At 42.5% G+C, this 27798-nt stretch overlaps 1 protein-coding gene across 4 annotated transcripts in view; it reads left to right on the forward strand.

The window, feature by feature from the left end:
- Nucleotides 1-564: 564 nt before the first annotated feature.
- Nucleotides 565-27798, forward strand: part of SGSM2 (small G protein signaling modulator 2) — a 138456-nt gene continuing 111222 nt past the window's right edge. For 2 of the 4 annotated variants that reach the window (XM_087957334.1, XM_087957337.1), the window contains exons 1-2: nt 565-919; nt 22964-23039. In XM_087957334.1, coding sequence (XP_087813460.1) covers nt 863-919; nt 22964-23039 — 133 coding nt within the window. In that variant the 5' untranslated portion in view covers nt 565-862. The remainder of the gene's footprint in view (nt 920-22963; nt 23040-27798) is intronic. The other 2 variants (XM_087957329.1, XM_087957336.1) reach the window with 1 other exon arrangement.

The following is a 27798-nucleotide window of genomic DNA, read 5'->3' on the forward strand; positions in this document are numbered from 1 at the left end:
ATGGGAGTTAGAGAAGTTGAGCGGCAGAATCTATACATCAGGGTTTACCCAACGCCGTTTTCTGAGTGGCCAGAACTCTTGTGAACCACCAACTAATCCCACGAGTTTGCCCAACACACTTTGATCCCGTCTGAACCCAGAACACGGATAGGACGAACAGGGGCCCTTCAAGCGAGGAGCCTATAACCTGGAACAACACAGCTCCCGCCCCCTGTAGTCTACCTCGCAGGGCTATTTTCTAATTCAAGCAGGACGGGAGGTGGGGGGGAGGACAGAACGAGCTTTGCAACCAGGATTGCAGGGTTAAGAGACACCTTCCACCCCACCCCACCCCGGCGTTCTGTCCATGCTCTGGAGCCCTCCATTTTTCTCCAGGGTTTGGAGATATCCACCCACCCCTTGCCTTGCCCAGGCAAGGGACAACCCCCCACCCGCCGCCTGCGCGCCCCTCCCCCATCACACAAGTGTATTGTTACTCGATAATTCCCCCCCCCCGCCGCCGCTTCCCTCCTTCCTGCTCTTGCCCCCCCCCCCCGGGGAAAACCAGGTTGGGCCAGCGGGAGTGACGTCAATGTGGGGGAGGCCGCGGAAGATGGCTGCAGCGGCGGCGGCGGCGGCTGAAGGGGTTGCCCGCTGCAAGAGCGAGCGCAGGGCTGCGGCGGCGGCGAAGCAGCAGGAGGAGGAGGAGGAGGACGAGGAGGAAGAAGAAGGCGCCTGGCTGGCTCGCCTCTCCGGGGCCGGTCGGTCCCAGCTCTGCAGAGCGCAGCGCGAGTGGGAGACCCCCGCCCTGCCCTCGCCCCCGGCTTAGTTGGCCCTTTCTCCCCTTCCGATCGCTCCGGACCCTTCGTCCCCCCGCGGCACCATGAGTTGCTCGGGTGATGCCGCGAAGGAAAAATTGCTTTGGAATGTGAAAAAGGAGGTAAGGAAGGCGTGGGGTAGATTTTATTTGTGTGTGTGTGTATGTTAGTGGTCGTGATGCTGATTAGTAAGAGATCCACTGGAGCTGCAAGATTCTTCACTCAACATACAGCCTAAATAGTCGATAGTCAACCGTTTGTCTGAAGTAGTATAGGGAGTTGGGCTAGAAGACCTCCAAGGGTCCCTTCCAACTCTATAAATCTGTTGTTAGCTTCTTTACCTTACTTTGACCGATTTTGGGAAGGGAGAGTAGGAGAGAACCGGACCATCCCTCTCTTTCTCTTGCCGAGGTTGGTTTGCATTTTGGGGTTTGCTGTGGTTGGCATCCTACGGTGACTCTGGGGTGGCTACCAGATAAGTCACTAAGTGGGAAAGTCCTCGCCTTACGGCTCCTAACTACGAGTTGGACGCTGCTCCGGTCTTAAAAAGAAATAACAAGGAAGGCGAGTCATTCGCGGCCGTGTTCGCACGACTCTCTTGCCTGCTTCCCAGCACGGATCTGTTTTCCGCTAGCGCAACCGACCTTAATCCGCCAGCGAGCCACTCGGGTTTGGGTTCATTCAAAACGCTAAGTTGAAATGAAGTTGGCTTGCATAGTGGCTCCGTGGCTGCTTTCGCACAACCTGTAGTACGTTCGAGCAGAAAACGTTTGACGAAGCTGGTTTAGACCTTGATTTTTCTTTCTTTCTTCCGGCGTAGTGTCTGGTTATGGACCTGGCTGTGTGAATCCAAAGAGTGAGTTAATTCAGTAGGGAAATCCTGAGAGGTGTCTGAAGAGAACCAGTATGTTGTGTGAAACCAATTATTAACACCCTATTGAGGGAATAGAGCTGAATGCACAGACACACCAAAAACGGGGTGAGGATTAAAATTTGCAAAGGGCATTTATAGAGCATCTCTTTTGGAGTGAAACTGCAGCTGGTGGATGGTTTCAAAATCTTTGAGAGAGAAATGGAGAATTTCTCGTTCCTGAATCGAGCAAGTCTGCCTGATTTTGATCAAATATGCACCCTTTACAAGCTCAGAGACTCCTTTGTCTCTCCCTTGTCTAACCAGGTGAGATGAGGGAGGACAAACACAGGAGCCTTTTACCCTTTTCCTAATCATATTTACTTTGGCACAAGCTGTGTTTGATTATGATGCAACTTAGTCAAGTTCATTTTTATCCATCTTCAGCTTGGCAACCAGTCAGCTTTCAGGTTGCCTTTGTGGGGTGTATGCAGGTGGTAGTAGAATTTCTGGAATCATGCAACTCAAAAACAGAATATTGTCCTTAAAGGCTGTTTCTCTCTCTCTCTCTTTCTCTCTTTTTTTTTTTCCCATCGAAAGGCTTCTGGTTTAATCCTTGACATGTCTAGTTCAAAAGGGATCAGTTGATGCAAAGGACCTGTTTATGAATAGGATCTTGGAAAGGGAAACGAATGTAATACAGGTAGTCCTTGACTTACAACGGTTCAGTTAGTGACCATTCAAAACTACTATGGCACTGAAAAAAGTGACTTTTATGAACGTTTTTCAGTGACGACCCGTTCAGTATCCTCATGAATAGGTGATCAAAATTCAGATGCTTGGCAACTGGTTCATATTTATGACCGTTGCAGTGTGATTCTCCTTTTGCGAACTTCTGACCAGCAAAGTCAAAGGGGAAGCCAGATTCACTTAACAACGGGGTCACTAACTTATCAACTGCAGTGGTTCACTTAACAACTGTGGCAAGAAAAGTTGTAAAATGGAGCAAAACTCATTTGACAAATGTCTCATTTAACAAGAGAAATTTTGGGCTCGATTGTGGTTGTAAGTTGAGGACTATTTGTATTAGGCAAAATGTTTAGTCTACTGGGGCTGATCAGGGCCAGTCAACTTTGTCTCTGCTGATAAACAAACAAGAGTGCCTCTGAGGGCATGCAGAATATTATTGTCTCACAAAGGACCTGTTGCTGACAGATATTTTCCTAGGACTGGTGTGATGGTTGTGGGGTCAAAGGAGCAAAGTTAGAAAGCTGCCTACATCCTCTGAATCATACATATCAAATCTTAAAGACAGTGATGGAGAAATGCTCCAATCACTGTAAATCTTGGCCTGTTTTATTTATGTATTTAAAAAAATCATCTAAAATCACGATTCAGCATTGAACCCAATTCCTAGAGATTTCATAGATCCATCTATGCAGTTTCCTTGGCATGAAACGATTTGATTTATTACAGCTTCCTTTCAAGTTATTTTTAGGACTTCTCAGCGCTGAAATTTCCTGGTGGTATCCCATCCAAGCACCATCCAAGCACAAACTTGCTTTTTCTAAGATCTGTCACAGTCCATTAGGGGTATCACCTAATTGGGCTGGAACTCCATTATGCAGTTGGTGTGCGTCAGGACTACAAAGCCCAACATTTTCAGCCATGGAATTTTGGAGATTATATTCTCAGGTGAAGGTAAAGGCCACTGGCCGACCGTAAGCATGTACATTTGGAAAACATCAGTTTGGGGAAGGCTTGGTATGGCTTAGTACTGTGCTGCTCAACTTTGGCAACTTTGAAGATGCGTGGACTTCAACTCCCAGAATTCCCCAGCCAGCTGGGAAATCTGGGAGTTGAAGTCCACACGTCTTATAGTTGTCAAGGTTGAGAAACACTGGCTTAATATATTTAATAGTCTTCATTGCATGCTTATGGCCAACAGTGGCTTTCACTTGGAAAGGAATCTTTTTTTTTTTTTACCTAGAGAATCAAACTGCCAGGTGGTCTGCCTGCTTGGCTCCTGTGCCAGGGTGCAGTTAAGAGGGCAGAGAGCTTTATGGCTCTTCAGAAGCTGAGAGGTATGTTGCTGCAGAAGCCTTTATACAAGGAAGATTGCAATTTAACGATCAATCTCTGCAGGAAATTGACAAAGATTTCGTTTGCCTTATTGCTCCAGATCTGCAACAGCAAAATAATTTATGTCCCTGTTCTTGACAAGGAAGATGCCTGGGGTAATCTGCTACTCTGAATAAATTCTTCCGCTCAGATTTTTTTTTTTTTTTTAAAAAGTGTATCTTTCTTGCATCCGGACCGGTTGGTGGAATTTGGGAATTTCCAGTCCAAATCCAATGGCATCTTGTATAGCTGAATTGCCCACCGGTGCATTACTTTCTCAACATTTCGCTGGATGCATTTGAAAATGTTATCTTTAGCTGGCAGGAATGTGATCATATAAGGCTTGGGCAGTGTCAGGAGGGGTGTGGGGGAAAGGATTGCAAAGAGCAGAACAGAATGTCCCTTGAATGCATCTTTTAAGAAAAGATGCTAAAGCCTTTTTCTGGAAAAGGACAGTGATGAGCAATATATGGGCTTTATCGTAATACTCAATTTCTCTATCTTCTTTCATTATCTCCCACCCATCAGTGGCTCTGATCTTGATGACGCAGATGCTACTGTTGTCCTTGCAACTGTGAATCTGTGTTTTGGGCAGGAGGGGCTGTGCAGGCTGGAGGGTTGGGGGGGGGAAGATAGATCAGCATTCATTCAAAAACTAAAACCTTACCATCTTCTTCTATGTTACCGATGCAATTTAAGTTCTGCTCTTTCCATGGTTCAAACAGGTCGTGGCTGATTAACCGCATGAGCATGAATTCATCCGATAGCCGACTTTAAAAAGGTGCAGCTCCGTGGGTGAATAAATCCGGTGTTTTGTTGGGTCTGCAGAGAGCAAAGTCATTATTTCTTTGCTTTACAATGTGGGGTTGCAGCAGTTGTGGGCTCAAAGCAGGCATTCCCTTTTATTAGACAGAAGGAGAATAATTTGGAATCTATATATAAAAGCGAAATACCACTCACTCATCATCACAAAACCTCCAGAACCGTAAAGCCTACAAACTTGAAATTTGGCAGGTATGTTCCTCTTGGCTTATAGGTGCTCACTAAGAAAGGATAGTATTTCGTATGTTATTATTAACACGCTCTGATGCTAAGGAATTCTACTCCCTCTCCCCACCTGAAAAGAAATCTGTTCCAAATGCAAAACACAAGCAGAGGAGAGGAGTTTCAGTTTCAGTTTTAGTTTCACAGCAGCAACCAGCTTTAATACAGAACAGTTGAGTTAAGCCACGCCCAGACTCCTTGCTGTCTCCTTGCTCACACAGCGAATACTGTTTCAGTTTCCAAACTGCCCTCAACTCTCACACACACTGACAGGACGCTATCCAGATGAATACCGATGGATGCTGGTAGGCAGAGGCAGAATTCCCCCTCCTTTAATTTGCTCCCCAAAAACTAAGCCCGACCACATAGTTTCTTAGTGAAGCACGGGTATCGAGCTAATCTCTTCTAAAAGACATGTCATGTATTGGATAGACATCTTCCCCCCTTGCAATTTCTCCCACCCCTCCCCTATACAGGTAGTCCTCGCCTTAAGAACAGTTCATTAGGTGGCGGTTCAAAGTTACAGTGGCGCTGAATAAAGTGATGTATGATCACACTTACAACCTTTGCAGCATCCCTATGGTCACCGCGATCAAAATTCAGATGCTTGGCAATTGGGACGTATTTACGACGGTTGCTGTTTCCCGTGGCCATGCGATCCCCTGACGAGCAAAGTCAATGGGGAAGCCAGATTCAGTTAACAACCAGGTTACTAACAACATCTGTTCTGACCAAGGCTTCCTGAGACACCAACAAACACACATAAAATCCAAGACACTTTTATTTTAGTTCAACGGCTGTGAATTATCGTCATTCACAGCCCGGAATGAGTCTTAACGGGTTATAATTAGTCTCAGGGATGTTTGCCAAAGTTCTGCCAACGACTAAAGTCCCAAATTAGTCTTTCCAAAACCAAACAGAGAACAAATTCACCATGGAGCTTTCAGAGTCCAAACCGATCAGAGTGAATGACGTTGCTTCCTGCAAAGGTTTTCCTACCTTTGCACTTCCGTTATACCTTATGGGAAGAGCAATCACCTCCAAGCCTTAGTCCCGAGTTGCCCCTTTCATCTTAGCTGCTCTTGCCTTTTAGTAGCTCTGCGCACACGCGCACTGGGAACAGGCTCTCCTTGTTCCTCTGCCTCGCTGCTGCCAGATTCTGGAGGCTCCGGAGTCAGCACAAAACTCCCAGATGGCCCTGGCCCCATCTCTGCATCGGATGCAGGACCCTCCTCTGAGTCCTCCCCAGACTCCCAGACTGGTCCCAGATTCTGCTGCCATCTGCATTGGTGAACCACAACAACATCTGCAGTGATTCACTTAACAACTGCGGCAAGAAATACCATAAAACGGGACAAAATGTTGGGCTGATTTGTGACTGTAAGTCAAGGACTACTAGTATAATCCACATATTTTTCCTGTCATTGGAGAGTAACATTTCCCATATCCCAAATCTGTATGTGATTCCAGATAAGTGTGAGAGTGTGAATGGGAGAGAGAGGGCGGGGTTGGGGGAGAGAGTGGTCATAAAATCAGGCAAAATTCACTTAAATGTCTCACTTAGCAACAAAAATTTGGGGCTCTTTGGGGTTACAAGTCGAGGATTACCTGTAGTTTGAGATGTAAGCATATTTTAAAAATATAATAAAGTGAGCCCAGTTTCATAGAGCATCAACATGGTGTCATTAAATATTGGAAATATTTAAGACTTGCATATATGGTAGTTGCTTAATTCGTTTCAACTGTTTTGTATGCATCAAAACTAGCTGAAGGGAATCCATGAAATCTTTCCTAAAAACATGCAAATCATTCATAAGCCTATGCTCTTTTTACACAACTTTGTTATATTTCAAGAAAAAACTACAAAATACCAATATAAAGAGCAAAATAGTCAGAAGGGGAAAAAGTTAAAAAGTTAAAAAAAAATGGGGAAACTATTATGTGTAGGAGAAGATCAGGCTGAGCCTGAGGGAGGCGTCAAATGCACCATAAGTCAAGAGACCCTGGTGGTATTCTACCAGTTCGGCCCGGTTCTAGCGTACCGGTAGCGCTGAAAATCGGCGGAGATTGAACCGGTTCTCTCTGAGGAGCTGCTGGAGTTGCTGTTGGGCTCATCTGCTCGTCTGGGCTCCCATACTAACCTTTATGTCCTGCTTTTGAAGCGCAGTTGCTTTGCGTGGTACAGCAGATTGCCGTGCGTCAGCTGCTGAAGCAACAGGGAGAGTGCAGGATTGCAGGAGGTGAGTCGGAAAGCCTCTGCGCCTGTGCAAAGTGAGTGCGCGTTTGGTACGCGCGCGCACACAAAGTGTGCCCACTAAGCCATGCTCACTGAACCGGTGGTAATCTATTTTGAAAGGTACCACTGCCCTGCAGACCCACAAGAGATCTGACTGCAGCCCACCTTGAATTCCTTTCTACTCTTATCTCCTGCTAATTTCCCTTGGCTGTTAGTGGTTCAGATTCTTCTAGAGAGCTTATGCTTGCAATAAATCTTTATATTCATTTGAACTGCCTCAATCTCCTGATTTCCTGGCACCTAGTGTGTGTGTGTGTGTGTGTTGGGAAGAAATGACATTAACTTTCCTTAGTACCAATATAATTATATAATCAGATAATCTCTTACTCTGAGGTAAATCTATGCTTTTCTGAGTCTATGGAGTGTACTCTTTTATAGCCATGAGGAACTGACAGGCCTTGTGATAGGCTTAATGTAGGTTGGTGTGTTTATATAAACAGGTTAGGTGTACAGGTGGTCCTCAACTTATGACCATATTTGAGCCCAAAGTTTCTGTTGCTATGTGAGCCATTTGTTGAGTGAGAGTTTTGCCCCATTTTACAACCTTTCTTGCCACACTTGTTGTGGGAATTGCTGCAGTTAATTAGTCACACAGTTGTCAAGTGAATGTGGATTCTCCACTGATTTTGCTTGTCAGAAGGTCACAAAAGGTGATTACATGACCCCAGGACACAACAACCATCCTAAATATGAGCTTGCCAAGCATCTGAATTTTGATCACATGGGGATGCTGCGATGGTCCTTAGTGTGAAAAACGGTCATAAGTCACATTTTTCACTGCTGCTGTAGCTTTGAACGATCAATAAACAAATTGTTGTAAGTTGGGGATTACCTATATTGTCACCGTCACCGTCATCATCATCATTATTATTATTTGACACAAAAAACAACAGTGTACACAGCAAACGAGATAACTACGCTGGGTTTCGTATCACAAATCACTAGTTGAACGCTTCCCAAGCGTTTGGGACTGCATGATGTATCAGCGGATTATGCGAGCAGATCCCAGTAAGGTGGCCTTCTGCAGCTGACCAATGGTGATTTTGCCAGCACCAATTGTTTTCAAGTGCTTGCCTAGGTCTTTAGGCACAGCACCCAGTGTGCCTAGTACCACTGGAACCACCTGCACTGGTTTATGCCAGAGTCTCTGCAGTTCGATTCTCAAGGACTGATATCTGGTGATTTTTTCAAGTTGTTTCTCGTCGATTCTGCTGTCATCAGGTATGGCAATGTCGGCCATCCACACTTTTTTCTTCTCCACAATCGTGATATCTGGGGTATTGTGTTCCAAAACTTTGTCAGTCTGCATTCGGAAGTCCCACAGTAATTTTGCATGCTCATTTTCGACCACTTTTTCAGGCTTATGATCCCACCAGTTCTTTGCTACAGGCAGACGGTAGTTGTGACACAAATTCCAGTGGACCATCTGAGTGACTGTGTTGTGACATTGTTTGTAGTCAGTCTGAGCGATTGTCTTACAATAGCTCAGTATGTGATCGATGGTTTCATCTGCTTCTTTGAAGAGTCTGCATTTGGGGTCAGCAGCAACTTTTTCTATTCTGGCTTTGATTGCATTCATTCTGATGGATTATTATTATTATTATTATTATTATTATTATTGTTGTTGTTGTTGTTATTCTTCCACCAAGCAAAGTCAACAGGCAAATCCAGATGCACGGTCTACTTAACAGCTGGAATATTTCACTTAACAACCATGGCAAAAAAAAAGGCTGTAAAAATCGGGTGCGCCTCACTTAACAGCCACCTTGCTTAGCAACCTACATTTTTGCCCCCAATTGTCATAAATGGAGGACTGCCTATTTTGCATTGGGAAAAAGAGAAATGGCTGGTGGGCTCGCTTTCATAAAGCCTAGAATAGTTGCTGGTCAAAACCTCATGAAGCATTTTTGTAAACTTCTATGTAATTGCTTTCTTTTTTTTAAAAAAAAAGTGTATTTCATTCTTTGCAGGGCTCGATTGTAAATCTCCTTCTGTGCTCTTTAAATGTTTAAATGTAAAGGTGTTAAGTAAACAAAATGAAGGAATCTAATTGAATTCTGCTGAAATCAGCCTTGTCTTTTCCCATATTGAAGCATTTCAAAGGGAAGCTCATAACGCCGCTTGGAAATTTGACTGGAGTTGCTTGCTTTTAAAAAGCTCCTGTGTCTTAACAATTCGCTTTTCTGTGACAAAATGGAAAGGGGACACCAAGTTCTACAAAACAGCATGCTGTTCAGCAGGCCTATCCATCAGATCCCGGATCTCTCTGCTTCCATTAACAGCTTAAGTCAGAGGTCCCCAAACTTGGCAACTTTAAGACTTGTGGACTTCAACTCCCAGAATTCTCCAGCGAGCTATTCTGGGAACTGAAGGCCACAGGTCTTAAAGTTGCCAAGTTTGGAGACCCCTGGCTTAAGTGATCTGGTTACTCACAGCCATCGAAGTTTCTAACACAGGTAGCTTTTTAAAGGCTCACCATCTTTCCCAGCAGGGGAGTGAAACTGGAGAAGGCCTGTCTTGCATCCCAGAAAGATTGGCTTCTGAATGAGAATAACAAGTCTTAGAATAACAGAGTTGGAAGGGACCTGGGCCTTAGTCCAACCTCCTGCCCAAGCAGGAAATCCTATACCACTTCAGACAAAGGGTTGTCCAATCTCTTCTTTAAGAAGCATTCACAGTTTCTGGAGGCAAGCTGTTCCATTGATTAATTGTTAAATTTCTCCTTAGTTCTGGGTTGCTTCTCCCCATGATTAGTTTCCACCCATTGCTTCTTGTCCTGCCTTCAAGTGCTTTGGAACAGTGGTCGCCAACCAGTGGGCCGGGGACCCCTGGTGGTCCATGAGAAAATTTTGGTGGTCAGCAGAGAAATGTCACCCCCAAAGCAATTAATCCAGGCTGCACAGGAACACAAAGCTGTGCCGCCCACATGGCCTACGGGAACACAAGGCTTGTGTGGCTTGTGTTGCAAACAACACGAGATAGTGAGGGGAGGGGGGAAAGGGCGGAGGGGGGAACTTGCCCCATGCGCCTGGCCTGGCCACCGGGCTGCTTCTTTCTGCTTCTTTCTTCTTCTGCTTTTGGCTGCACGCAAGGAAAGGAGAAAAAGTTTTTCTTTCTCTCCCCCAAACTCCACCAGAAATGAGTCTTTGGGGCCCTGCAAGGCATCTTGCTCCAAGAGGCTGCGCCGGTGTGACAAATCTGACAAAGACTCATTTCTGGTGGAATTTGGGGGGAGAGAAAGATAGACTTCTGCTGCTTTCTTTGCATGAAGCCAAAACTCACTCACTCTCTCTTTCCCCTGAGAATGGAGGTGGAAATGGTATTCTGTGGTCCCAAATAAAGAATGATTGATTGGTAGGAAAACGGGGTGGGAAATTTTCCTGCAGACTTTTTTGGGGATTTTCCTAGGGTCTCTTGTCCGAGTTTGGTGGTCCCTGAGGTCCAAAAGATTGGCGACCCCTGCTTTGGAGAATAGCTTGATTCCCTCTTCCTTGTGGCAGGCTCTCAAATCCTGGAACAGTGCTGTCATATGTCACCCTAGACCAGGGTGTCCAACCTTGGCAACTTTAAGACTTGTGGACTTCAACTCCCAGAATTCCTCAGCCAGCAGCTGGCTGAGGAATTCTGGGAGTTGAAGTCCACAAGTCTTAAAGTTGCCAAGGTTGGACACCCCTGCCCTAGACCTTCTTTTCATCAGACTACACATATCCAGTTACAGCAACTGTTTTAGCCTCCAGTCTCCTAATCATCTTTGTTGCTCTTCTCTGCACTCTTTCTAGAATCTCACCGTCTTTTTTACATCGTGGCGACCTTGACTGAATGCAGTATTCCAATCATCTTCTGAAATGGGGCAAGGAAAGTCCCCTTTAGCAAAGCATTTCAGATCCTGGAGATTTTCCAACTGTTTGGAAAATCAGAGGACTGTTCCCTCATCCCCACCCCTCATGGGCTAATAATATTATTATTTTTTTAAACGATGGGACATCTGGTGGGAAATGTCTATGGAGATTCTCAGTCCTCCAGGTCATGGTCAAAGGTGCTTTTTTCAAAAGGCAACTGGGCTTTCTTCATCTTTCCTTGAAGAGGTTTCACTTCTTATGCAAGAAGCTTCTTCGATTCTGACTTCAGTTCTGACTTTTTCTGGGGTGTGTGTGTGTGTGAATTGCTGAAGAGTGAATCAGAATGAGTTTAGGAGGTGAGCATTGGCGAAAAGCAGCAGCAGAATGATTATTCCCAGATTGCTCAAGTTGCCTTCACACATTGCCTGTATTTCAAGCCTGCTTGCTTTCCCAGCTTGTCTGTTGCCAGCTGCCTGGTGAGCAACACAGCTTGAAAAGGGGAAAAGGAAATCAGCTCTCCGGGCACCTCACAGTCCGTAGAAGTTTCCACGTTTTGTTCAAAAGCTGTTGCAGCAGAAAAACACAGTTGGTAGGTTTTTTTTTCCCCCTCCGTCTTTGTTTTCTCATTCCTGGCTGTGAAGCCTCATGGAGGAAGAGAAATGACGTTGGATGATGGAGCCCCAATGCATGAGTAGAGACTGATGTGATTTGGAGTAGAGAATAATAGAATAACAGAATTGGAAGGGACCTTGGAGGTCTTCTAGTCTAACCCCCTTGCTCAAGCAGAAAACCATTTCAGACAAACACTTGTCCAGTCTCTTAAAAGCCTTGATGGGTCATCTCTTCAGTGGTATTTCCTGCTATTTATCATGATGCTCTCAATAGCTCTTCGCATCCATTCCCAGTTGCAAAGCCTGGAGAAATTCTTGCCCTTTGGGCAACCCATCCATGGGTCTAACGTTCTGACCAAAGAGATCACGAATCTATCTTCTGGAGACTCAAGTCCAATGGGCCTTTTGCTTTCTTCAGAACTGTGTTCACCAGAGAGGGCAGCTTAACTCCTCTTGTGGCCACTTGTTCAGAGCAAATCGCTCTGGATGAGCTAATGCGCAGGATCATAGAACACAGAATATCAGAGTTGGAAGGGACCTTGAAGGTCTTGTAGTCCAACCCTCTTCTCAAGCAGGAGACTGTACTCTATATCAGGGGTCCCCAACCACCGGGCCCCGGACCGGTACCGGTCCGTGGGTCATTTTGTACCAGGCCGCAAAGAAGTGGGCGCCGCCATCTTGTTTTGACGGCGCTTGAGAAAGTGCTTCCGGGTGAGCTTGTTGGAAAGCAGCGTTTGGGTGCTGAAGGAATCCTCGTGCCTTAGTTTCGTGGAAGAGGGTGGTGGCTTCGAACAAAGAGCCGTCCCGATGGCGGTGGAGTCTCGCGTTACTCAGGAGGAGATTAAGAAAGAGCCCAAAAAGCCCATCAACCACGAGAAGGTACAAAGGAGGAGTTGAAGGTGGCGGGGAGAAGCGGGGGACAGCTGGCTGGCCGGTCGCTCGGCTCGCCTTGCCTTGGTCGTGCGTGCTGATGCCGGTACCGGTCCGTGGATTGGTCCGTGGATTGTACCAGTCCATGGTACAAAAAAGGATGGGGACCACTGCTCTATATTATTTCAGACAGGTGGCTGTTCAGTCTCTTCTTAACTGCCTCCAGTGAGGGAGTGCCCACAACTTCTGAAGGCAAGCTGTTCTATTGATTGACTGTTCTCACTGTCAGGAAATTACACCTTAGTTCTAGGTTGATTAATTTCCATCCATTGTTTCTTGTCTTGCATTCGGGCACTTTGGAAAAAAGCTTGACTCCCTCTTTTTTGTGGCAGCCCTTCAGATATTGGAACACTGCTGTCATGTCACCCCTGGTCCATCTTCTCACTAGGCAAGCCATACCCAATTCCTGCAACCGTTCCTCATATGTTTTAGTCTCCAGGCCCCTAATCAACTTTGTTGCTCTTCTCTGCACTTTTTCCACAGTCTCAACATCTTTTTTATAATGTGGTGACCAAAACTGGATGCAGCTTCCTTGCTTGCAATGATATTTCCTACTGAATGCCAATCCTGGAATGTTGCACAGATCTTTCATAAAATTTAAGTATTATCATATTTATGGTGACGTGATAGCAATAAGCACATAAACATGCTTTTCTCCCAAATTTTGATCTCTTCCTCTCTGTCTAGCATTCAGAATAGCTTGCAGCAACAACACTAATTATAAAAGATAAAAATAAAAGCAGTGCCATTAAAATGTTCCCATCCTGATGTCATCTAGGTTCATGCAATTGGTGGAAATTAAGATATAAAAGATTGAGAATCTCTGATGTAGATGGACACCTGTTTTGTTAGGTCACCCTGGGCTTTTTTCCCTCAGAAATGGATGGTTATGTAGCTACCTGGTATCAGGCTGGAGCAAATTTGGCAGCTGTTTAATTTAAAAGCCAAGAAGATGAATGTTTTTGACTCGGAGGTGGAGATGATTACTAAAAAGCACCATGGACAGCAGGAGAAATCAATTAATCGTGGACCAAATAAAGACAAACTGCTCTCGTAAAACTATAACGCATAAGGAGAAACTCGCAGGTCTTGAACCTGTGGTGCAAGTGGAATGATGGATTAGGGCAGGGGTCTCCAAACTTGGTGACTTTCAGGCTTGTGATTTCAAATGTGGCTGGCTGAGGAATTCTGGAGAGTTGAAATCCACAAGCCTTGAAAGTTGCTAAGTTTGGAGAGCCATGAGTTAGGGAAAATACAATTCTTTGCAGCTTCTTTTTTTATATCTTCAAAGTCTTGACTTTCACACAGCACTTAATCACACTTTGGAATTTACTACCATGATTTGTGATGTTGGGCACCATCTTGGCTGGCTTCACAAAAGGTTGGACCAACTCATGTCAGAGTCATTCAGTGATCTTAGCATAGGTGGCTGCCTCTGAAGGTCTTCTTCTAAGAGATTGGTGGACTTCCTTGTAGAATTGGTCAGTCACTGCACAAAGAGGTTACTGGACTGAATGATCCAGAGGTCCAATCCAACAGAAAATGGCTTATGTGGCGATGATTCCTGGGAACTAGCTGGACAATGTTCCAATATTTGAGGGGCTTCTACAAAGATGAAGGGGTAAACTATTTTCCAAAGCATCAAAAGGCCAGACAAGAAACAACGGATGGAATCTAACCAAGGAGAGAAGCAACCTAAAACTAAGGAGAAATTTCCTAACGGTGAGAGCAATCAACCAGTGGAATAGCTTGCCCTCAGAAGTTATGGGTGCTCCATCACTGGAGGCTTTCAAAAAGAGACAGGACATCCATTTGTTAAAATGGTATAGGGTCTCCTACTTGAGCAGGGGGTTGGACTAGGAGACCTCCAGGGCCCCCTCCCATGCTATCATTCTGGGTTCTAAGTCCATGGGGTTTTGGGGGGAAACATTTTCAGAAGGGTCAATGGAGAGTCTCAGTCATCCAGGTCATAATTGTTCCAAAGGTGCTTTTTTTTTGCAAGAGGCAACTGGACATTCTTGTTTTTTTTCTTGGAAGATGTTTCGCTTCTCATCCAAGAAGCTTCTTCAGCACATTCAGTTGCCTTATTCAGTTTCCTCTTGAAAAAAAAAACACCTTTGGGACAATTTTCAGAAGGGGTTCTTAGGCTGAGAAAGAATGAGAGGCACAAAGATCCTCAATTGGCTCTGTGCCTAAGACAGGACAAGAAATTCATGTTCTTCTAGTAGTTTCTAGCCTGGTGTCTTTAAGCACTACACCAAACAGACTGTTTCTGGAAGTAGCAGAAGACACAGATTGAAACGTCAAACATTACAAATGCAGAAATTAAGCTTAGATTGGTCTCACCTAATTAAACGAAGAAACTATTCAAGGTCCTTTCTGTGGCATTACATACATTGCATTGCCAATTTGGGGCTCAGATTGGATGGTTATGGCCTGATTATGTGCTTTGGGTTTCTGTTGTTGAAGCTAGAACTAATTTGTTTTATAGTTGCACACTGCCTGGTGGAACCTATTTGGTGAGTTGGCCATCAAGTCATTGTCCTAGTGACTACCTAGAAAGATTGTCTCTGGGATGATATGTTCCCTAACCTGTTCCTTCTGCTCTTTCAGTGGTGACTTTCTGGAGAATTCTGGGAGTTGAAGTCCACAAGTCTTAAAGTTGCCAAGTTTGGGGATCCCTGCTTTACATTATTGCTTAGCATAATGGATGACTTTTTCTGCTATCCAGGTAGTCCTTGACTTACAACAGTTCTTTTAGTGACTGTTCAAAGTTATAACGGTATGGAAAAAGGTGACTTATTATGACCGTTTTTCACACTTAAGACCATTGCCGCATCCCCATGGTCATGTAAACAAAATTCAGAGACTGGTTCATATTTATGACGGTTGCAGTGTCCTGGGGTCATTTTTCAACCTTCTGACAAGCAAAGTCAATGGGGGAGCCAGATTCACTTAACAACCATGTTCCAAACTTAACAACCGTCACGATTCATTTAACAAATATGGCAATAAAGTTCATTAAATGGGGCAAAATTCATTTAACAGATGGCTCACTTAGCAACAGAAATATTGGAAGACTGCTATTATGTCTCCACTAGTCCTTTTCTTCACTAGACTAGCCATGCCCAGTTCCTGTAACCGTTCTTCATGTGTTTTAGTCCCCAGTACCTTAATCAGTGGTGGGATTCAAAAATTTTTATTACCGGTTCTGTGGGTGTGGCTTGGGTGTGATGTGGCTTGGTGGGCATGGCAGGGGAAGGATACTGCAAAATCCCATTCCCTCCCCACCCCACTAACCTGATTTCCTGCTCCGTTCTCCTGTGCAGGGCAACAAAAGAAGATCCAGCCAATCAGCTGGGACTCAGGAGGCAGAGAATAGATGGGGGCGGGGCCAGTCAGAGGCGGTATTTGCCGGTTCTCCGAACTACTCAAAAGTTCCACTACGAGTTCTTCAGAACTGTTCAGAACCTGCTAAATAACACGTCTGCCCCTAATCATCCTGGTTGCTCTTCTCTGTACTTTTTCTAGAGTCTCAACATCTTTTTTATAATGTGACCAAAACTGGATGCAGTACTCTAGGTGTGGTCTTACTAAGGCTTTATAGAGTGGTATTAGTACCTCACTTGATCTCGATTGTATCCCTCTGTTAATGCAATTTAGGATTACATTGGCTTTTTTGGCTGCCGCTGCACACTGCTGGCTCTTATTTAGCTGGTTGTCCACTAAGACTCAAAGATCCCTCTCACAGTTACTGCTATTGAACCTGGTTTCATCTAGTCTATATGTGTACTTTTGGTTTTTCTTGTCTAAGTGTAGGACTTTACTTTTCTCTATGTTAAATTTCATTTTATTAGATACGGCTCAGTGTTCTACTCTGTGAAGATCCATCTGGATCTTGAGCCTATCTTCTTGGGTGTTAGCTATTCCTGCCAGCTTAATATCATCTGCATACACCCACAGAGCTGTTTGGAGATATTTTCAGGTGAAGATGAAGGGAATGCTTACCCCCGTGGCCTGTTTTTGGCCGGCAAAGGCACCTCAGGCTGGTCCTTCGATATTTCCAGGTCGGCCCTGTGGGCCAGATCTAAGCAACCCACAAGCCTGGCATAGACTTTTGGGCTACTCATGATCAAATTCAAAGTTATGACGGCCCTGTCACTGTGTTTTATGGTACTTCCAGTTTTAAACAAAATCATGTCATAGCAAACATTGAGTTCGCTTAATAACCACAGCATTCACCTAAGAACTGTCACAAAAAAGCCATAAAATGGCGTCGGTCAGGTAGAATTCAGGCTGTCCTGGTGATTGGCCTAAAGTCATTCATGCCTAAGGCAGGACTAGAACTCCTGGTCTCCTGGTCAGCACCTTAACCACTATATCAGACTGGCTCTTCTGTTCTGGTATTTCACACATTCCTCCATGCTGTTCGTTCTTTGCAAACTTTGTGGTTTCCCCAAAGCATGGAAATGCTCTTGCCTGTAAACATCATTGTAGGAGATGGGTGTAAAGTCCGTGGCAGTCCAAAATCAGGAAGAATCGTCCAGCATCTTTTCCACCTAACAAATTTTATGACGAGGCAGAAATCTTTGCAAGTTACAGCTGACTTGATTCAACAAATAAAACTGCCTGGAGGCAATTGCCTGTAGGTTATCTAAGGATCCCTGCACAGAGAATAAATGGGCAGTTAACCTGTAACATAACCGATTTACTGTGAAGATAAATACAACAGAGCTAGCCAATACAAATACTATGAATATTATTACCAATCTCTACTGTTATTAAAAGATTAGGGGCGGGGTTGTTTTGTTGTTGCACTTAAAAAATGGCAACACACAAATAGCACTTAGCAATAGCATTTCAATTTATATAGTTTTACAGCCCTCTCTAAGCAGTTTACAGAATCAGCATTATTTCCTCCAACAATCTGGGTCTTCATTTTACTGACTTCGGAAGGGTGGAAGGCTGAGTCAACCTTGAGCTGGTTAGGATCGAACCCCTGGCAGTGGGCAGAGTTAGCCTGCAATACTGCATTTTAACCACTGTGACACCATGGCTACTACCTGCCAGAAACCTATCGCCACCTACCACCCAGGAAAGAATAGGCTTTGTCACTGAAAACCTTTCCCTCTGTTGTCTCCTTCATAAGTCACATTTTTCAGTGTCGTAACTTTGAACAGTCACTAAACGAACTGTTGTAAGTTGAGGACTACCTGTATAGACAATCCTTGACTTACAATCACATTTAGGACCAGAATTTCCATTGCTACAAGATAATTAAATGAGTCGTGCCTGATTTTATTATCTTTTTACCACAGGTATCACCAATGTGCTGGTGTTCTCCATAGTTACTGGTACCTCAGAGAATTCATCTGTGTTGTCAGTATCTCATTCAAATGACATGTCATTTTTAGCCTTTCCTTTTCCTCTTCCTGTGTTTATAATAGAAGCAGCAGCCATTTTAAAAAGTGGATTTGATTGTAACTCTGTGGAAAAATGATTGGAGCCTTTTAAAGTAGCTGTCAGCATTCCAGCAACCCCCCATTCCTCCCAATAACTCCGAGACAGACATCTTCTCAAAGGTTCCTTTCTGTTTGGATAGTAACTGGCACAACTGGGGAATCCCGAATCTGAAAGTTCCAGGCTTCCTTACAATAAGTAAAAAACTACAAATCCATCTCTTGCACCCATCATCACATCACATGGCCCAATCGCCATCCATTCCAAGTTAAGACTTCCTCTCACTTATGTACAAAATAACCTGACCTTGAACCAGAAAAAGAATGTTGTTATATCTTACTAGATATACTCCAATAAATTCCCCCCTCCCACTTTCCCAGACTAAAATGTGGCAGTGTGGGAGCATCTGATCTTAATATAGCTTCCAAAGCTGACAGGAGCATCACCATAGACTGAGAAGGTCACATATGGTGATCACATGACCTCGGATGCTACAACGGTCACAAATATATGTCAAATTGCCAAGTGCCCAAATTTTGATCATGTAATCATGGGGATGACCCCTCATATCCTGGATATAAATTGTTTCATCTTCTACCCTCAAAACGACGCTATAGGGCACTGCACACCAGAACAACTAGACACAAGGATAGTTTTTTCTCAAATGCCATCACTCTGCTAAACAAATAATTCTCACAACACTGTCAAACTATTTACTAAGACTTTACTACTATTATTCTTCTCATCCTTCCTATTGCCTATCTCTTCCCACTTATGACCATAACCTTGTTGCTTGTATCTTTACGGTTTATATTGTTTTATTTAGTTTCCTAGTAGGATTTGATTGCTTATTTAGTATCCTATGACTATCACTAAGTGTTGTATCTTATGAGTCTTGATGAATATATATTTTATGTACATTAAGAGCATATGCACCAATGAGAAATTCCTTGTGTGTCCAATCACACTTGATGAATTATTATAAGTGTAAGGACCCGTTGGTTGTAAATTGCTTTTTCCAGTGCCATTATAACATTGAATAGTCATTAATGAATGATAAATTGAGGGCTCTCTATACAGGAAGTCCTTGACTTACAACCACAATTGCACCCAAAATTTCCCTTGCGAAGCAAAACATTTGTCAAGTAAAACATGCCCCACTTTACGACCTTTCTTGCCACTGTTGTTAAGTGAATCTCTGCATTTAAGTTAGTAACATAGTAGTAAAGTGACCCTTGACTTCCCCGTTGACTTTGCTTGTCAGATGATCGCAAAAAGTGAATTACATGACCTTATAGAGGATACTGCAATGGTCCTAAATTGCCCCAGTTTCCAAGGGACTGAATTTTGATAACGGGGATGTTGCAATGTTTGCAAGTGTGAAAAATGGTCATAAGTCACTTTTTTCGGTGCTGTTTGCACAGTCACTAAACTAATAGTTGTAAATTGAGGACTATCCGTAACTAGACATGATGCTGAAGCAAAGAATGAGTGGATAAAGATTGTACAAACAGGAGCAGAGGGGCACCTTTAGTTTAACAATATTCCACAGATCTCTCAAGGATGCTATTTACAGGCTAATCTCGTCTGCTAATGTTTCCTATTTCTTAAAAAGCAACAACTTCCACCTCCCGCTGTTTTCTGTGGATCGAAGCAATTTGTTTCTGGAATGATACCTTTCCCTCCCTTCTGGATCGATAGTGTGTGGCAAGGAACCAACAGTCCAAGATTATCTTTGGCTGAGTGATTATTATTATTATTTTGTTTGTTTAAATTGGCAAGTGGCATAAGTGTTGCCGCCACCAAAGATACGTTTGTTTGCTGTGGGGTTTATTTCCTCTCAATCATGGGCTATTTAAAGCAGGGGTTGCCAACCATTTGGACCTCAGGGACCACCAAACTCATAATTTTAAATCCTGTGGACCAGAGACCCTGGGAAAATGCCCAAAAAAGTATTCAGGAAAATTTCCCACCCCGTTTTTCTACCAATCAATCATTCTTTATTTGGGACCACAGGATACCATCTCCAGCTCCATTCTCAGGGGAGAGAGAGAGGGAGAGAGAGACTTTTGGCTTCATGCAAGGAAAGCAGCAGAAGCAGCAGAAGCCTTTCTTTCTCTTCCCCCAAACTCCACCAGAAATGAGTCTTTGTGAGACTTGTCATGCCAGCGCAGCCTCTTGGAGCAAGATGCCTTGCAGGATCCCAAAGACTCATTTCTGGTGGAGTTTGGGGGAGAGAAAGAAAGACTTTGCTGCTTTCCGTGCGTGCAGCCAAAAGCAGAAGAAAGAAGTGGAAAGAAGCAGCCCGGTGGCCAGACAAGGTGTGTGGGGCGAGTAGGACAAGTTCCCCCTCTCCACCCTTTCCCCCCCTCCCCTCACTACCTCGTGTTGTTCGCAATGCAAACAACACAAGCCTTGTGTTCCCGCGGGCCATGTGGGCAGTGCAGCTTTGTGTTCCTGTGCAGCCTGGATTAATTGCTTTGGGGGATGCTTTGGGGTAACATTTCTCTGTGGACCACCAAAATTTTCTCGCGGACCACCAGTGATCCCTGGCCCATTGGTTGCCAACCACTGATTTAAAGGACACCACAACTGTTATTAAGTTACTTTTGTCTCTGAAGCTCTAGGACAATGGTGTCCAACCCAACTTTAAGACTGATGGACTTCAACTCCCAGAATTCCCCTGCCAGCATGGGAAAACTGCTGAATTTTTGCAGGATTTGTTGTTCTGGCTTGATGTATTTTGAATGTTGAGGCGAGAATGACCAAATCTTGGACATTTATTTATTAATATTTAGTTTTCTTATGTTGACACTGAGTTTATCAGTGGTGGTTGTTAGGATATGTGCAGAGTAACCCTTGTATAAAAAGGATATGCACACAGAAAACAGTTTATAAGAACAGTTATGAAGAAATATACAGCTACACAGAGTTGAACAAGTTGTATTAATGTTTACTTGAAGAAATAGCACAGCCCAATAAACAGTCCATGTCATACACGTTTTTAACAGTCCAGAAATATCCAGTTATAAAGTCTTTTTACATATAGTTATAAAGTCTTCTTACCAGTTCCATGTCTTTTACAGCAGACAAATATCAAACCATAATATAACAAATAACCTTTGATATCAACAGAATATCAAAATAAACAGGGTTAGTCAGTGTCAGTCTGTAGTCAGTTAGTATCAGTATCAAGAAAGATCATCAGTGAAAAAGAGAAAGAGAATTAAACCATGATCTATAGCTACCTCTTATGGCAACTTATAGCATAATTAACCAACCAGAACACGGCATAATACATTGCAGTGTTTTTCCTTAAAGCTACAAGCATATATATTTGTAGTTTATATATTGTCAACCCAACTACGTTATTTACATATACATAATAGTGGTCTTCAAAATGCTGAATGGGATGCAGCAGCAATTCCTATGGTGAAAATGTCTAATGAAAAATATACACTGTTTTGCTAATTTCTAGCTTTTAGTTAGCCTTCCTGACTAATAGATCATGCTGTTCTAGGTATTTTCCTCCCTTCTCTTAATGGACCAGCAATGTAGGCTGTATGTTTGTTTTTAAAATTGACTATTCCAAAGGTTTAAGGGTTCTTAATGATGTTTACTTTTGCGTGCCATTTGACATAGCCTCTGCTTTGAGCTAAGAGCTATTTGAATCAGGCCCGTAATGGCTGTTGCTATTTATATTTATTTATTGCGTCTTACTGTCCATTCTGACTATATGGAACATCAGATGTCCTCTGATCTATAAGCTATCACCAGGTATGGCTGTTATCATGCAAGCTGCCACAAAGAAAAGCACCTGAAGGCAGGACAAGAAGCAACGGCAGGAAATTTAATCAAGGAGAGAACCAACCTAGAAATAAGGAGAAATTTCCTGACAGTGAGATCAATTCATCAGTGGAATCACTGGCTTTCAGAAGTTGTGGATCCTTCAGCATGGAAGTTTTTAAGAAGAGATTGAACAACCATTTGTCTCAAATGGCATAGGGTTTCTATTTTCCACACAACAACCCTATTTAGGTGGGATGGGTTCAGAGGGAGTGACAGGGCCAAAATTACCCAGCTGGCTTTCATGAATTAAGGTGGAACTAGAACTCTCCATTTGCTGGTGATTGGCCTGTAGTCACCCAGGTGGCTTTTATGCCTAAAGCAGGATTAGAATTTTCCATTTCCTGTTGAATGGCCCAAAATCACCCAGCCAGCTTTCATGTCTAAGGCAGGATTAGAACTCACAGCCTTCTGGTTTCTAATCTTGTGTCTTCACTGCTAGACCAGACTGGCTTTTGGGATGTTGCCTCTAATGATAAGTCAAGTTCTTGGCTTTCTATGTGGAAGGTTGAAGAAGATTCCATTTCTAGCATCTCCAGTTAAAAAAATCTGGAGCAAATGATGACAAGCCATATCCTGCTGAAAATCCTAGCGAGTCATTGCCAGGAAGAGAGTGAGTCATGGTACTTTGGGATGTTTTTTTTTTTTTTTGAATGAAAAGTGGACTAAAATATTTTTTACAAATAATACAGCTGTAGCTGGAGATCCAGATTGACATCTACTTATAGCCCATAGAAACAAATTGTGTTTGTGCTGATCTACCTCTTCCAACCAAACCTACCTCACTGAGTTATTTTTATGTGGATACAGTGAAAGGTAATTTGTGGGCAAACCACTGAGGTTCCTTGAAGGAAGGAACTCGGGGAATTAAACAACCTGTCTTTTATTAGGCTTTAAAATGCTTTTATTTTGTCACCTGCAAAAATTAGGGAGCATGTGTAAAATCAATAAATGCTTTAATTTTGAATATGCTGCTCTGGCATATTGATTGGGGAATTCTGCAAGTGAGTCCATGTACCTTACACTGGCCAAATTTGAAAAACACTGGTTTAACCCTACGTGAAAATCCAGCATTAGTTTAACGTGTTTAATTAATTAATTAGTTAATTAATATAACTTAACATTATGCCTATCGGTTTCAATACCTTTTACATTCTTTTCATTTTCAGGTCAAGCAAATAATGGAAGAAGCTGTCACCAGGAAGTTTGTGCATGAAGACAGCAGTCATATCATTGCCCTGTGTGGTAAGCGATGAAGGGGGCACCTTTTGGCCCTGCCCTTGCGATATTTCTGCTTTGTGAACATATTTTGCTATCAGTGGTATCCCAGTGATATCACAATATCCCAGAATAGAGGCAAGAGATATGTTCGGAATCCTTGTCTCGGGTCCCCAGAAGACACAGCCTGCTTACCTGAATTCACTTATCATTTACTCCAGTGTTTCCTAACCGTAGCAACTTTAAGATATGTGAACTACAACTCCCAGAATTCCACAAATAGTCTTGCTGAGTGCAGAATTCTGGGAGTTGAAGTCTACATATCTTCAAACTGCTACGGTTAGGAAACGCCGATTTATTCAAACCAATTTTCTGGCATGAAAAGTAGACCACTCAGTGAGCCATATGGGTTAAAATACAGTCGGCTAATTTGTGATTCGTTGTGTTTTCTGAATAGAACAAGCACAAGTTAGTATGATGTAGTGGATAAAATGCTGGATTAAGACTAGGGTCAGTCTTAAGAAGCTCCCTGTGGACATTTTGGCTAGTCCATCTTTCTTAGCTTGGCCTACTTACAGAGTTGTGGTTTGGGAGATAAAATTAAATTATAACCCTTTGAGGTCCTGCAGTCAAGGCAAATTATTGATCTAATAGTCACATGTTTATCTATTTTGTCCCACTGTATCTTCTGAAATCCAGTTGGGGATGATGGTTGGGGGTAGATTAGGGATACGAGACTCAAATTTGTGTCACCCTGAACCATGGAGGCTCACTTCATGATGTGGAGCCTGTAAGTTTATCTCAGCCAATTCTATCTCACAGTTTTCTCATGGGGAAAAAATAAGATGATAAAGTGCTGTGAATGCTGCCTTGGATTCCTACAGGAAAAATCAAGCTACAAATTTAATAAATAAAATAGACCATCTTATGGCTGAAAGAATGACCAATCCACAGCCTTGTAAGCATGGTGGGGTCACAATTTTGAGCAAGGACCATGAAACTTTTAAGACCAGGGCTGGGAACTACTGTAGTAGAGCAGAGCCTTCTTACAAATCCAAAACTTTGACCTGGGGAATCTGCCTGAAAAGACCATTTTGACTGAAGAGAGGACACGATGCTCTAGAGCAGTGTTTTTCAACCTTGGTTACTTTAAGATGTGTGGACTTCATCTCCCAAAATTCCCCAGCCAGCATGCTGTCTAGGGAATTCTAGAAGTTGAAGTCCACATATTTTAAAATTGCCTAGACCGGCAAACACTGCAGTAAACAGCATTTCATTGTTTTTGTATTTTATTTGAATATTTTGGGTTTTGATTAAAATTTTCATTTAAAATTTTAGTATTATATTTGTTTTGCTTTATTTTATTTGCTGTGTAATTGGCTTATTTTGTCTCCCTTTGGTCGTCCTATGTAAACTCTGCCATTTAACTCAACAAAATTTGGTAAATGAAGAATTGGGTGGCATTCAGTTATCTAAGGGTTTGATCAATGCTTCATTTTATCCAAAATTTGCTTATCTATCTATTTCTCTTTCTGGGAGTAATTGATTTTCATAGCCAAGTCACAAAATCACTGGGTGAAGATTTGCATCCTTTTTTTAATGAATGCAGCATTTGTATATTTTGGAAATAGTATTTTTCCCTCAACTGATAGTATAACAAAAGAAAGGAAAAAAACAAAGGAAACACAAACAGTGTGTGTGTGTTTCTCTCTCTCACTTTGGAATAATAACAAATGCAGCTGTTCAGAGACACAGTTGCTTAATCCAGACACAATGTGCATTTATTTTTATCTCATTCTGAACCATTCTTCCTTCTCCTCTCCTTTTTTCATTAAAAAAAATGTTCACAGCTGTGAAATCAGAAACTGTCATGCCAAGGCTAATCACTGTCAAATGCCCCAGTGATTTATTTGAAGTGTGGTTACAGAGATCAAGCCAGCTTCTAAAATAAAAAAAAGTTTGTCTATCTTGTTTCTACTCCATTGTAGTAAAAAGGAATTGTAATCTGCCAAACCATGATTGGAAATGGGGAGGTGAAATTTGTTCCAAAGTTGCTTTTCAAAAGGCAACTGGACTTTCTTGGAGAGTTTTTCTTGAAAACATTTCACTTCTTATCATGAAGCTTCATAAGCTTCAGTAAAGTATATTCTTGGCAAAAAACAAAAAACAAATGGCCAGGAATCTTTCTTTGCTGGATGACTGAGTGGCACAGTTGACAGTTATATTCTTGTGAATAAACTGTGAATTTTAGATGTCAAAATACACCATAACAATTCACATTATCTTCTCCACAGATGGGCTTATCTGCAAGCATAAAGAGTAATACTTATTTTTAAAACACCCATATATTCTTGCAGATAAGCCCTTCCGGGGATAAGCTGACCCTTATTAACCAAAATACCATGAAAAATGAATAATCCATGGATTACCTATGATTAAGGCAATCGTGAAAATTAAAACACACAGACATTTTGAAGGTCGGCTTATCTGTGGATAGTATGTTTTTCACAGTAATTTGCTTAAAAATTCCAGAGTTGGTTAATCTGCAGATGGATTCATATGCAAGCATATTTAGTTTTTAAAAATATACAGGGTAGGCATGAAACATATAATAATATGAAGGGGCATCAGACAACTTCTATGAACCTAGAGCTTTGAATTATGTATCCAAATCTATAAACCATAGTCTTCTAGAAGGTACAATATGAAGCATTGGCCACAAGGAAGAAGGCTGGTGACATCATAGTCATTAAAAACCCCAATTTTTCTAACAATAGATAGTATAAAGGATGTAGCTTTTTGTTATATCTGAAATGGGTCGAAATAGAAATCTAAGATGTGATCTCCACAGTGTTATGCAAGGTTTGTGCCTCTGCGTCTCCTCTTAAGATGCTGAAACAGGGAAGAAGAGCATCCTTGTGGTTTGAGATGGTTATTCTTAGATGTGGCCCCCTTTCCCAAGATGAAAAGAATAGCAGCACTTTATAGAAGAGTCAGCAGAGCTGAAGGACACCCGACTGGGAAAAGCTGAATAAGATTTGAGGGCTGACTGAAATGCCCTAGAGTCGGACATCACTGGCAGGTAAACCTTTACATACATGGACATACATACTTACATACATATATACATGGATACGTACGTACATGCATATATGTAAAGGTTTCCCTGTCGTGTTCGACTTTAGGGGACGGTGCTTATCTCCCATTTCTTGCCTGAGGGAGCCAGCATTATCCAAAAACAATTTCTGTGGTCATGTGGCCGGCATGGCTATGTGCCAAAGGTGCATAGATTGCTGTAACCTTTCCACCGAAGTGGTACCTATTTATCTACTTGCATTTGCATGTTTTCAAACTGCTTGGTAGGCAGGACTGGGGCAAATAATGGGCGTTCACCCTGTTGCGCAGAGTTCAAGTCTTGAACCTGCCTGTCTCAGCATCTTTAACCATATCTATCTATCTATCTATCTATCTATCTATCTATCTATCTATCTATCTATCTATCTATCTATCTATCTATCTACTGTCTATCTACTATATCTGTCTCTATCATCTGTTGTCTATCATCTATCTACTATATATCTGTTTATTATCTGTTTCTATCAATCTATCATCTGTTTTGTATCTATCTATATCTAACATCTATTCTCTACATCTGTCTGTACCTACCTACCTACCTACCTACCTACCTACCTACCTACTAGCTTAGCCTAGGAAATAGATGAAAATAGCAAATTGTACAGCCATTCGGTTGATACTTAGAACAACTGGGCGAGGTGGGCCCACAGATCACCTCAGGATGTCTCATGATTCAGTGTGCACTTTGCAATCTGTTTGAGCGGATCATTTCCTTTGCTGTTGTATGGCATTGAGAAGGTTATTAGATTTGATCAACACCTGCTGTTCTAAGCTAGTTGCTTTTTATACTGACTCATCATTTTAAGGATGAAAAAAGAGAAAGAGAGAGATTCCTGCCTTATTAGTCACAGGGCTTGTGTTTTTTTAAAGTTGATGGACAAAAAAAGTTAGCTCTTTCCGCTGCATGTTGATAGTAACAAGTCCTTCCCGGATAGGATAATTCAAATAATTAGATGCACTTTCTGAAGAATTGGTTTTTGTTTGTTTGTTTGTTTCAATAATGGGTAACAAGTGAAGGTTTTTGATTAGAGATTCTTAGTCTTTATTGCCAGAGACTCTTTTGAGATGGACGCATTCTTGAGAAAATATATTTAAATGCATAAAATAGCATGCATAGATGCAGATAGGATGTCCTTGACTTATGACCACAATTTGGACCAGAATTTCCAGAATTTCTATTGTTAAAGAAGGTGGCTGTTAAGTGAATGGTGCCTGGTTTTATGACCTTTTTTGCCAAGCAAATCACTGCAGTCATTAAATGAATTGTGTGATTGTTAAGCAAATCTAACTTTCCCCATTGACTTTGCTTATCAGGAGATGGCAGTGAAGTCCACAACTGTGATCCCATGATTGTTGTAAATACACACCAGCTGTATAATATGCTTGCTTCCTATTTACTTTTAGGTAAGTGCCCATCAAGGTGTCTGTGGGCACCATGGTAGTAATCCAGAGGTGATGTCCAAATCCAACCACCAGCCTCACCTAAGGCATTTTTTTGAATGCAGATGTTACGACATCCAGATTAGCTTCCTGGATTTGTGTTTGGAGATTAGAGATTAGATTAGATCATTGTTTGTGCAAACCTGTCTCCAGCCCATCCAGAAACCGACTCTTTTAAACGCAGCTTTAGCAATTAAACCTGCCACTCATC

The sequence above is a fragment of the Notechis scutatus genome, chromosome 1 (assembly GCF_049901735.1).
Source record: "Notechis scutatus isolate UNSWTSFEM ecotype Mainland chromosome 1, rNotScu1.2, whole genome shotgun sequence".
In the NCBI taxonomy this organism is placed as follows: Eukaryota; Metazoa; Chordata; class Lepidosauria; order Squamata; family Elapidae; genus Notechis; species Notechis scutatus.